Source organism: Nematolebias whitei, chromosome 20 (assembly GCF_014905685.2).
Source record: "Nematolebias whitei isolate Nwh7 chromosome 20, NemWhi1, whole genome shotgun sequence".
Taxonomy (NCBI): Eukaryota; Metazoa; Chordata; class Actinopteri; order Cyprinodontiformes; family Rivulidae; genus Nematolebias; species Nematolebias whitei.
Genome location: NC_056517.1, coordinates 34,520,786 through 34,534,140, shown reverse-complemented (window position 1 = coordinate 34,534,140; position 13,355 = coordinate 34,520,786). Strand labels below are relative to the sequence as shown.

At 40.7% G+C, this 13,355-nt stretch overlaps 1 protein-coding gene across 1 annotated transcript in view; it reads left to right on the top strand.

The window, feature by feature from the left end:
* Nucleotides 1-13,355, top strand: part of LOC119426428 (guanine nucleotide exchange factor VAV3) — an 84,610-nt gene that overhangs the window by 61,841 nt on the left and 9,414 nt on the right. The window contains exons 12-15 of the mRNA XM_037693989.1: nucleotides 502-588; nucleotides 673-758; nucleotides 1,950-2,082; nucleotides 9,800-9,909. Coding sequence (XP_037549917.1) covers nucleotides 502-588; nucleotides 673-758; nucleotides 1,950-2,082; nucleotides 9,800-9,909 — 416 coding nt within the window. The remainder of the gene's footprint in view (nucleotides 1-501; nucleotides 589-672; nucleotides 759-1,949; nucleotides 2,083-9,799; nucleotides 9,910-13,355) is intronic.

Sequence of the window (13,355 nt, the reverse complement as noted above, 5' to 3'; positions counted from 1 at the left end):
CCTACCTACCATCCATCCATCCTTCCTTCCTTCTTACCTACCTACCTTCCATCCATCCATCCTTACTTCTTTCTTACCTACCTACTTTCCATCCATCCATCCTTCCTTCTTATCTACCTACCTACCATCCATCCGTCCGTCCGTCCGTCCATCTCTCCATCCATCTCTCCATCCATCTCTCCATCCTTCCTTCCTACCTACCTGCCTACCATCCATCCATCCACCCTCTCCAAGTCTCTGCTGCTGAAAACCACCCCGCAGCATGAAGTTGCCACCACCGTGTATCACTGTTGGGATGAAGCTGGGGGCTCCTTTGACCCCAGAACTTGGTTTTGTTGGTTCAGTGGCCTTCTTTATGCCACCACTGAGTGAAAACATCAAATCAAATGGGAGGAATGAGTTGAAGCGATCGTAGCAGCGGGCTGTAATGTTAACCTGCTGCATTCAATTAAAAACACAGTAAATAAAAAGTCTCGTTGTTGTTTTGTGATGCGTGTGCAGGACTTGGCTCAGTACGTTAATGAAGTGAAGAGGGACAACGAGACGCTGCGAGAAATAGACCAGTACCAGAGGTCCATTGAGAACCTGGTGAGTTCCGTTACTGTTCAGAGTAACGTTGCCAGGTTGTTGCTCCTGCCACACAATGTAATTTTTCTGCTTCCTCATTTCCAGAATCAGCCTCTCAGTAACTACGGGAGGCCCAAGGGCGACGGAGAAGTACGCGTGGCCTCGGTGGACAAACGAGCCAAACAGGACAGGTGAGCTATCGGCTTGTTGCATACTTTGACTGAACGAGTGAAGGATCAGGTGATGGAACTGGAAACGCTCCAAAGTGTTCATCAGCTGATGAAACTAACTTTTTATTTCCCCACAAAATGAAGGAATGATCGTTCTAACTGCATCATAACTAAACGAATATTAGGAAAATTATCCTTCCCTAAACAAAACAAATAACTTCTCTTCATAAAATATCCACCAGATCCTAAATCCAAGAAAAAAAAAAGCTTAAATGATTAATTAATTAATATTTTACCTGCCGTGAATAGATTGCACCAGATTAACGAGCTAACAGGTTAGCTTCAGCGAGGCAAAAATCAAAGCAGGACGCTGCATTAAGCAATCCAACCTTAAAAATTTATAATCTTTATGTTGACGTCAGTTTCACACAGTTACATTAATATTTACATAGAACGCTGCACAGGAAGTACTAGAGTTAGCACTTCCTGTGCAGCCTGGAGCATTTCCTGCCATATTATTATAATATTTTTCCCACAAATATCATGTATTACAAAGTTTACAGCAGTGTAAAGGTGTATAATTTACTATTTGTAAATTTTTTAGAGATGTTACTGCTTGGATTAGCCGTTAGCTCATCAATTTGGTCAAAATGCAAAGCGCTATCAAACAGGTAAGATATTGATTGTTCATAACTTCTCTGCAGAAACTCTCTTTAAAAGGTTTGGGCTACTGTTTAAGAGTGTACAAAGTTTTTTTTTTTTATGGTAGCAGCTCATCTTATTCATTTTCTAGTTTTAGCTCCTCAAGAATTTAAGCTGAATTAAAAGTTCCAGTTGTTTATTTTATTAGACGTGTAAGAGCTACACGTATCAGTAAATGTGTTGGCTGACAAAAACAGAATAAAAATCAGCTTTTTCAGAGTTCAGAGTTCAGCTTTATCGTCTCTCAAAGGGGAAATTCGGTTTTACAACGGCAGTAAAAACACAATCAAGATAGTAAACAATAAAAATAACAATAAAATGTGTTACAGTGGGAGGCATTGTAATGTAAACAACCAGTTTTTGAGCTAAAAGTAAAAAATATCAATAGAATGCAAATAAAAATAAAAAAGTTTGATATTTGCAAGCACAAATGGAACAAAATAGGCTTCAACACCATCATTTATTCATCATTCATTCTTATTTATTTATTTTATTTTCTGTGGTCCACAGGCACATCTTCCTGTTCGACTCGGCCGTGATTGTCTGCAAACGCCGAGGAGACAACTACGAGATGAAAGAAGTGATCGACCTGCACCTCTTCAAGATCACCAACAACCCCACGTCCAACAAAGAGAACCGAAAGGTCCGAACGCAACAATCGCTGCTTCCTCAGCTCAGTGGCTGTTTGTAACAGCTGTCATGGCTCAGTGCAGTAATCAAAGCACATCTGGGATTAATTTGTTTATAAGTTTTGTCTTTTGCACACAGTGTTCCAGACAGAGAGCTTCATAAAGATTTAAAACGATCTCTGATCAGTTGGAACAATAGACTTTATTTCAAAAACAATTACTTCAGATATAAAAACGAGACAGTTATAAGACTGTAGGCTGTTCAGTTTTTATTAAAAAAAAAAAGTTTTATGACACGAACGTTACCATTTTATTTACAATGCAATGCATTCTGGGTAAATGACATACCATACCATTTTATTTATAAAACACTTTAAACAGCGACAAGGCCAACCAAAGTGCTGTACAAACAGAAACAAACAGGCAAAGCACACAGCAACACATAACATAACAAAAAAATCAAAATATAGAAACAAAATAATAGCAGATAATAATATAATGACTAACACAGTGTGATGCACGCAGGTTCAGCACAGATCATACAGTGTTGAAAGCCAGGGAATAGTAGTGGATTTTTAAGCGGGATTTAAAAACTGTGATGGGAGAGGCTTGTCTGACAAGCAGAGGTAACTCATTCCAAAGTCTTGGGCCTGCGACAGAGAAGGCCCTGTCACCTCTGCGCTTAAGACGGGTTTCTGGAACTGTGAGAAGCAACTGGTCCGCTGACCTCAGAGAACACGGTGGGACACAGGGCTGCAGAAGATCAGTGAGATAGGAGGGGGCAGAGTTGTTCAGTGATTTGTAGACATACAGGAGTATTTTGAACTGGATTTGAAGGTGAACCAGTAGCCAGTGCAGTGAGGCCAAAACTGGTGTAATGTGCTCTCTTTTGCCTGTACTGGTTAAAAATCAGGCAGCTTCAGCTTAGACAGCCGCCTCAGCTGGAAAAAAAACAGAATTTAACAATCATGTTTACATGATTGTTAAGTTTCAAGGAAGGGTCCATTATCACTCCCAGATTAATGACTCTTTGTTTCTCTAACGGGGCTAGAGAGGAAAGGTCAATGCAGTAGTTGACGTTTGTTTCGTTGGGCGGAAACCACGACTTCAGACTTCTCATTGAAACTTAAGAAATTTAAAGCCATCCAGTCTCTGATGTCAGCCAGGCAGTCAAGCAGAGGTTGAATAGAGCATGTACCATTTTGTCTTAGGGGGAAGTTAATTTGACAGTCATCGGCTTAGAAGTGAAAGGGTAGGTTGTGTTTCCGGAAAATAGCACCTAGTGGCAGGTATAAACAAAATAGAAGGAGACCGAGGATGGACCCCTGCGGTATCCCCCATTTAAGCACTGCCGATGCTGAACTAAAATCTTTGATGGAGACACAAAAGGATCTGTCATTGAGGTAAGATCTGAACCACTTGAGGTAGACAGACAGGTTGTTGTGGTACGAGCTCTATTCAGCTTGAATGTTAATTTTGGACATTATTTGATGTTCATCCCTTTAATTTGAACCTGATCATTGACAGAGAGGAGAAAGCAGAAATGACTCAGCTTTCGCATTACCTAAAGAACTAATAAATATGATGTTAGCGCCAGAGCTAATATACAGTATACGTTAGCTCCAGAGCTAATATATATGATGTTAGCTCCAGAACTAATATACTGTATACAATGTTAGCTCCAGAGCTAATATACATATAATGTTAGCTCCAGAGCTAATATATACAGCGTTAGCTCTTGAGCCATTATGTATATGGCGTTGGCTTCAAAGCTAATAAATCAAACATCACAAGTCGCTTACAAGTGATCTTTTCAACCCATATATTGTGCGTAAAACTAATACAAATTCTAACTTTATTGTCACGTTATAATTTTTAGTCTTGACTCCTTGTGTTTTGGTCTCCACTACAACCAATGTACATCACCCCAGAATGCATTGAGTATATAAAATAATGGTGAAATGCTTAGGTGAAAAATATAATAAACATACTTTTTTAATTAATTGTTTTCACGTGTCACAAACAACAACTATAACAGAGAAATATCGATACATTAAAGCCAACATGTGCAAGTAGTTGGAGATGATTTAAGAGATCAATATTCAGACAGTAAAATGCAACTCAAACTGATCGTTCTTACTAAAGAAAAGCAGAATTAATAAAGAAAAGTCTTCAGATTATTCCATGAAAAGTTGCTGAATGTGTTGCACGGTGCAACACGGCCAGCTTCAGTAATTCTCCCAGGTGAATTTTCCCTCTTACATGAACATGCATAGATACGTTTTTCAGATTTGGAAAATATTCTTGAATTTCATTCACTTTTTTCTTCCCTGCATTGTCATATTTATATGAAGAAATCTGTCCAAGTCTTTGCCGGAGGTACTAGATATTTTATAGGTATTTTGACATGTTATCCAATTGGTCCCGTTTCCTACGCTTCCCTGAGATTGGGTCATGAAGACAACAGAAGCCCTGAAATCCTCCTCAGTGAAACTCTCCAGCTCCTTCTGGGGGATTCCAAGACATTCCCAGGCCAGAGAGGATTTATAATAACCTCCAGTGAGTTCTGGGTCTGCTCTGAGGTTTCCATCCAGGATGTGCCTGGAAAACTTTCACCAGAAGATGTCCAGGAGGCCTTCCTGTTAAGACTGATCCACCTCAACCGACTCTTATAGATGAGGAGTTGCAGCAGTTTTACTCCCTACTCCCTCTGAATGATGCGCTCCTCAGGGGTGTCCAATGCTCGTCCACGAGTGCCGTCTTGCATGTTTTACTTGCTTCCTTGCTCCAACATGCCTAATTAAGCGGTTGGATGGTGGTTTAATGGTTTAGTTACCTCTTCCTGTTCATCACCCATTGATTCAAATCAGGAGCGTTGGAGCAAAGAAACCTCTAAAACATGCAGGATAGTGGCCCTCGAGGACCAGTATTGAACTGCTACAGAGGAATCTCATTTCAGCTGCTTGCTACAAGGATCTTGTTCTTTCTGTCTTGGTCCATAGCTCATGACTGCAGGTAAGTTTTGGAATGTAGACAAACCAGTAAAATGAGAATTCCCCCTTTCAGATAAGCTTCTTCTTCACATGAACGCCTGGAGCAAACCCTGATCAGTCCATCTCATGAACTCAGATACTTGAACTCTTAGAAGCAAAGATTCAAGCTTTCCACGTTTTTTTCATGTTGAGAACCATGGTCTCAGATTAAAGGGGTCTGACTCCCATCCTGGCTTCTTCTTACTTGGCTGTGGTGGATCAGAACCTGAAGACACTGAAAAAACTGCACACAGAACAAGACCCTGAGGAGCGACACTGACACCTCATACTTCTGCAGTACCTCCCCACCAAATGCCTCAAAAGCCATTTTTAGATCCACAAAACCCATGTGGACTGAGCGGTCCAACTCCTATGACCCTCTTAGCATCTGTGCAAGAGTGAAGCTCTGGTCTACTGAAGTCTCTCTCCTTCAGGCTGTAGGTCCCGCTCCTTTCGGAGCAGGGTCAGCCACATGGATTCTCCTTCTCCATTTTGCTCCATTTCTTGTATTGTCTGTTGTGAGATGGGGTGTTTTTATATCCCGCTGGATCATATCCATCCATCTCATCTTCTGGTGTCTCCTGATGCGTTGACCAAAAACTTGGGCATTTAATAGCCTTTTTACCTCGTCATCTTCCATTCGCGGCACATGCCCATACCATCTCATTCTTGATTCCTGTATCTTATCCGTGATGCATGCCGCGCCAAGCATTTTTCTGATATCGTCATTTCGCCGTTTATCCTTGAGGGATACTCCTAGAATCCCATGTAGCATCCACATTTCTGTTCTTTCCAGGAGTTCCTTTTCCTTTCTCTTTAATGTCCATACCTCAGCTCCACAAATCAAGACTGTGAACACCATCACATTGTACACTTTCCCTTTAAAATGAAATGGCATCCGTTTTGTCATCTGGCATATGGTCTACTGCAGTACTGGGACCAAAGACACGGAACTCTTCCAGAATCCGAGTCAAAATCAAGAGTCTGAATCAGAGCCTCCCAAACTGTAAAGGTTATCACTATGGGTGATAACCTTTACACTTGTGGCAGAGTGGTTAGAGCAGTCGTCCTCCGATGCAAGAGTTGGGGGTTCGAATCCACCAGCAGTCAGATACTGAAGTGTCCCTGGGCAAGACACTGAACCCCTCATTGCCTCCGATGTGCGTTCCATCGGTGTAAAGCACTGATTCGTCTCGTTAGAATGATTTGTTCAATTAGCTTTGTAGAGATATAGTAGAGAGAGTATGAATGGGTAAAAAAAATCAAGTTTTATTTAACATGTTTTTCTTGATGGATTGATAAATTCACCCTGAAGTGTCGCCTCCTTAAACGTGAATCAAAACAAGCTCATAACACTTAGCTTTTAATTAGCTATTGTACTACTTCTTGTAAATCTACATCCCACTTAAATCTGTGATTTAATGTAAATTTAGAACAGCTTAAAAGAGCCCTTAGGATGTCTGTATGAATCGTACCCAACACGGCAGCGCCAAAGAGTGGCTTTAATAGTTCCTCCACAATATGAAGCTCATAAAAATGATGGAATAGCCAAAACTTCAGATTAACATGCTGCAAGAAAAAAACCGAAATCAAAACAAGCACCTCCGAATGACTAGTTTGCTATAATGAAGGCAAGTTCTGCGACGTCAACTCCATTATTGCCTCTTTATGACTGAGTCAGCGAAGCTCGGCAGCCATGTTGGACTCCTGACAAACCAATTAACAGAGCTATTCCTGCATAATTAACAGCCATAACAGTTTGTCAGATTCACTCGGGTTCATAAAGCGGAGTGAAAATGAAGTGAACATGCTTCTTTGTGGGGTTTCATGTGCACCTAACAGTGTTTCTCCACCCCGTGCTCTGGATTCCTCCTGCCAAAACGAGTGACACGAACAGAAACCTTTCAGGCTCGTAACGACAAAATAATTAACAGAAACAAGCCTTAAATAATTTGCTACATGCTTGTTCCTGCTCGTGTTTTACACTCTTGTTCTGGTTCTCCCGACTGAGACAGTGTCAGCCTGCAGCCGTCTGCCTCCTCCCAGATGGTGCTATCATTAAACCTCGCTTTGGGCCTGACTACTTGTGCACATGTGGTGAATACAAAGTGCCAACCGGGGGAAAATATTGCCAATCATAATGAGGAATGATATCCAAAGCGTGCCAGGAAGCATTGATTTGGGTAATGATATTGTTGTAATGGCAGCCATTAGTGGGCTCCGACCCATGCGAGCTTAGAGGATTATATTCATGAAGGTTGAAGCCAGTTTAGCATCGTTCACCTCTAACATGAAGGGTGCAATGGATTTTGTGTTAGAGATGATAGAGGAGACCTGATAGTAGTAACTAGCCATCCCTCCATTTTGAACCTCTCGTCTGGGGAGGCAACAGGTTCAGGACAGACCGTAGACCCCACTCTACCCAGGGACATTCTCCAGGACTTCCTGGGGGATCCCAAGGTGTTCCCAAGCCAGTGAGGAAAACATGTGTGTTTTTAAGTTTCTATTACCAAAACATCTCGTGAACAAGTGTATGGATTTTAGTGAACTGGTAGAACATAAAAAAAAGCAATAAAACCATGCTTAGCATTAGATGATGGTTACTAACTAGCAAACTCAAGATTAGAAAATAGTAAACAAGATACATTTTATTTTTCTCCTCATCATCAACTAACCGTAAGCTAACCATATGCTAATTTTAAGCCAACTGTAAGTTAACCATACGATAACTATAAACTAATCTCAAGTTAACTGTAAGCTAACCATAAGCCCATTAAGCCAAAACCCGTGATACGTGACCATGACCTAAGGATTACTGTAGCTAATCATGTTTTTTGTGGACCTTTCTTTGAACGTTCTACTGATAAAACTTGCAGAAATAATCATTGGTGTACATCTACAAATAATTACCTTTCCAAGTCTACCCAATTCAAGATGGCTGCTACAGCCAGCTCACCGTCAAACCACCAAAACAATCATAAATAAACTGATTTGACAGATATTTTGCTAAAATTTGGTGTGGTAGTAGCTGAGAGTCATTTACACTCTGTTTTATCTGTTTACATGAAACATTTGCTTAAAACTTTAGCATTAACTGTTGGAGTCAACACAGTTTGGCTCTTGTTAGCAAAATATCTCGTGAATCTCTGGACAGATTTGATTGAAACTTTCCGACAGTAGACGCATCTACAACTGAATATTGTTTGAAGACGATCCAATTCACGATAGACACTCATGCTAAGATTACCATAACCCAGACGTTTTTGCTACAGCTAACAAAAGACAACAGTGAATAAAATAATAAGCAATATAAAAACACATTTTTTAGGAGTTTAAAAAAAAAAGCAAAGCTATTGAAGACAATACAAAGGGCTCTGAATGAATGTTAATCTGTATCCAAGTGTTTACCGTACTTGCTGTTGTACATGTCGCACCGCCGTATAAGTCACATCAGTCCAAATATGTCTAATAAAGGGGAAAAACAAATGCGTTGCTTCGCCACGAGTTGCATCTGCTGACGCGTCGCGTTCGTTAACCCAGAAACAAGGGCCGGGGTTGTGCCAAAAATAGATTGACTGCCAAGTGGCAGCAGCGGGAGAGTGCATGGGAGGACTTTAACAAGAATTTAACAAGATTATCACTTAAAACAATTGTTTGTTTGCTCGACATTATAGCAAAGGTTTGTCTCAGTTGAGCTTTTCCTTAATAAATGTACTTTAACGGTCAAATCGGCTGCATTTCGCCTGGGTGGCGCGGCGAAATGCAGCCGATTTGACGTTTGCTCCAGGAGCGAGACAACGGTGGCCTGTATGGCAAGCCAAGCGTCTCACTAATAGCCACTTTTACCTATTAATGAGACACTTGGCTTGCCATATTAGTCGAGCCGCTCGAGCGCCCTCTAGCGGCTGAGAATGTTAGTGTTCAATATTTTTAATGTCAGAATGAATGAAATCGTCTGATCTCAACCAAAAATTGGGGATAAAAACAAATAAGTTGCTTCGCTATATAAGTCGCAGGGCATTTCAATTTATGCAAAAAGCTACGACGTATACAGCGAAAAATACGGTAAATGCTGGATACGAGGTGGTTTAACAATGAGAAACCTCCTTTTAACCCTTGTCCTCTCAGACGTTCATGAATATGACGTCTGAAAAGATCCAGCTGGGATCACTGAAAACAGAGAGCCTCTCAGACACCAGACAACCACTTCCTCCTTTGTACTAATTGGCAGACGGATCAAATCGTGGCTCAGCGCAGGTTCTGCCGCCCGCCGGGACTGCCCGTGCTTTCCTTCGTCTTTACTCGCTCGGTAAAAACGGAGTTCGTCTGAGAGCTCGGCTCATTTGAACCTTCGGAGCCGAGAGCGAGAAGTTGAACACCACGAGCGGGAGCCATTAAGCGTGCGTCCCGCCAGCACCCGTTCGGTTCTGCTGCGTAGAAAACAGCCGCCCGTGTTGACGCAGAGTGATATTTAGCCTTTAAAGTGGATAATTGGAGCCGATTACAGGCCCACCCGCTGCCCCCACAGCTCCTTCTCTCCTCTCCTGAACTCTTCCTCCGTCACTTCATCCCCTCTTCTCTCCCCGAGGCATCCCTCTTTCATTCTGCATCCTTTTGTCCCCATCTGTCTCCCTGCGTCCCGTCTCGCTCAGTTTTTTCCATGTCTTTATTTCCTGTCTCTGTGTTTTATCTGTTGCAGTGGTCTTACGGATTCTACCTCACACACAACCAGGGCCAGAACGGCTTTGAATTCTTCTTCAAGACCAAAGAGCTGAAGAAGAAGTGGCTGGAGCAGTTTGGCATGGCCATGTGAGTGCTTTTCTTTCATCCCTTTTTTTGTTGTTGTTGTTCTTTGTGGATTTAAATGTGCGAGTGCAGCAGCGTGATAATCTCGGCTGCGTTTGGAGATAAAACAAGCGCGCCGCCCGTCGTGTTTTTCCACTAAGGCCGAGCGTGGCTCTGCGAGTGGTTGACATGACAACACAAATCAAAACGTTGCGTTCGAAGACCTACGTTTAAGTCGTGCATGACTGTAAGTCGTCAAACGGCTTCGCCCCGTTCTCGTCCTGACCTGGATCCTAAATTCCTCTGAAGGGACAAACCGGTTCCACTAGGGACAAATTTAATCACCTGCGAGCTTACACAACCACAAATTACTGCTGATTATTAGGTTTTGGCTGCTCAAGCACCAAATATTAGCTGAACATCTAAAAAAATGGCTCTTTTTATGTTGGCGTATATTACTTGCTGAGAGTTTTAGAAATATTTGTCCTGTTGCTCACAGACAAACGTGGTTGACGCCAACAATTAACGCCAAAGTTTTAATCAACAATGACGCAGTCTGTTAGAGTTTGTTTGTGTTGAGGGCGACTCTCGGCTACTGTCACATCAACTTTTAGCTCATCGTCTGTACAACTGGCTGAGTTTTAGCTGGGTTTTTTTGTCTGTAAAGACCCGCCTGCTTGGAAACTCCCTTTTTCAATTTAATGGTTGACTCAACAGGTGCGTTCCACTTGAAAATATTAAGATAAATTAGTATTTGTTCAAATTCAATCGTTTGTTTTCCCGAGGGTTCATTTGTTTGTGTAAGTTCTCGGCTCACTGTGCGTTGTGTCTGAAAAGTTTTATTTATTTATATATTTATTTAATAGATCTAAAGGTCAGCGCTTCTTTGGTGATATCAGACGATGGTTTTGTTGTTTCAGACCCTGAACTTTAACCTCCTTATTAAAAATTAAATAAGCTGCAGACCTCAGGGTTTCCCTTAAGATATGAGGCACCTGGTACAGGATTATCAGTGGCAGCACAATAGAAAAACTTAAAAAATTAAAAGGTGCCGATAAAGTTCCAACGTAACTTTTTAAAAATAAAACTCGACACTGTCAACATTTTGATAGACGAACTGCAAAAGAAGTGTAAAGAGAGCCAACCTGAAAAGAAGTGTGAAACCTGCTGCTAGCAGCTCCCTATGGTCACCATGGTAACCACACGCCCGTGTCTGTCACTCGCTGATTGATAAAGGCAGGGAGACAAAAACAACAGACTGAAAGGTAAGCCTCAAACAAACAGTGGCCGTGCGAAAACTACAAGTCCGTCCATCTTAATTTTGGGACGTGGGGGGTCACTGGTGCCCATACCCAGCAGTCTTTGTGCAAGAGGCAGGGGACACCCTGGACAGGTCTCTAGTCCGTCACAGGGACACATAGAGACAAACGAGACAAACAATCATTCACTCTCTCACTCACACCTAGGGACAATTTAGAGTTACCAATCAGCCTAACATGCATGTTTTTGGTCTGCGGGAGGAAACCGGAGCACCCGGAGAAAACACACGCATTAGAGCTGGACAATAATTCGATATCGATATATCTCGCGATATACTTTTATTCAATAATGATGATATGAATTTTAAGCACATTTTCGATATTTCGGGTTGAAGCGGCCACTTCAGTTTCAACCCGGACAGAAAAAGGTGCGACACAACTACGCAAGTGCGTGGTGACGTAATGTTACGCAGAGCTCGAGTCCAGAAGGCGTTAGTGGTAGCAGGCTAAGCTAGGCTAATCTCCAACGCGCGTCAAGTTTTCTCTTCAAAATGAGTGCCCATGATCGTCAGAATGTGACTGAACAAGCTTTCACAAGCGAAGAGAAAGCAGATGACATCACTGATAAGAGAGAAAAGACTAATTCGCTGGTGTGGAAGTGGTTCGGCTTTCTAAGATCCGATAAACTGCAGGTTTCAGTCAGTGTGCTGCAAAATGTGCCGGAGAGTCGTTCTAACTCGCGGTTGGAACAACAACTCGTTCCACTTGACAGAAGATGATGAGTCACAAGATGAAGCACAATAAAAGTTTGAGCCAACGTGTCCCTGAAACACCCCCAGCACTGCATGTTTTGTTTGTTTTTATAATTTATTCATTCGTTTAAAATAAAACAAATTCATCAGAAAGAAGAAAAAATTCTTATCTGCCCCTAATTTAAAAAAATACAAAATAACTACAAACAAACAACAACCTTGACTTGAACAATCTCCAAACTGAAAACAAAAAAACTTCAGGTATCCTTCACTAACAACTTTAACTATCATCTTTTTAAACATATAAATTGTTTTAGAAATGTTTATGGTGATAAAGACAATTCATAATCCTTTTCCCTGAATGACAACACAGCTCCTTCAGATTAGTTCTAAATGGAGGTTTTATATACATTTACATTCCTTTAAGTTATATTGACTCTCCTTTTTTATATTTATTTTTTACAAATTTTAATTGAATATTTGGGGCTAATATTTTTATGAGCTTTATGCATGACATGTAAAATACTATATTCAACCAAATCATAACATTTTAATAATTTCAATTGATGAAATAATATATTTGTTGGATGACCATAGCGCTTTATATTATTAATAATTCTTATAGCTCTTTTTTGTAAAAATAAAAATAGGATTTGTAATTGTTTTGCTTTTCCCCAAACTTCATTACAATAGATTAAATATGGAACAATCATCACATCATACAATATATACAAAGCTTTGTCATTCAAAAACTCTTACTTTATACAGTAATGCAATTGATTATTATTTTTAAGTATTTTACATGAGATTTCCACGTCAGCTTCTCATCAATAACGACACCCAAAAATGTTAATTAACAACAAATTTCAATGCTGTCAATTTTAAAGTTGTTGTTTAAAGTCAAAACTATTAATATTGACAAAGTTGAGAATTTTATGTTTATTTGACAGTGATTTCAATTTTTTTCAAGGCTAAATACAAATAAAAGGTGAACATTAATTTATTTGTGTAGTTTGTAGTTTTTCTGAGGCTTTTATATTGTTTATATCGATATCGAATTATATCGTTATTGACCGAAATTAAGAAATATATCGTGATAAAAGTTTGGCTATATCGTCCAGCCCTACCACACATGCACAAAGAGAAGATGCAAACTCCACCCAGAAAGGTCCCTGACTGGGATTTGAACCGGCAACCTTCTCACCGAGAGGCAACAGCTCTACCAACTGAGCCACAGCCAAAAACTTAAGTCAGATCCTAAAAAGTCTCGAACATGACCAACATGTCCGCTGAAACTAACCACCATTTGGTCACTGTAAGCTAACTTTAAGATAACCTTAAGCTAATCATATGCTAATCTTAAGATAACCACAAACTAACCGTATGCTAATCTTAAACTAACCTAACACTAATCTTAAACTAACCATAAGCTATCCTTAAGCTAACCATACGCTAATCT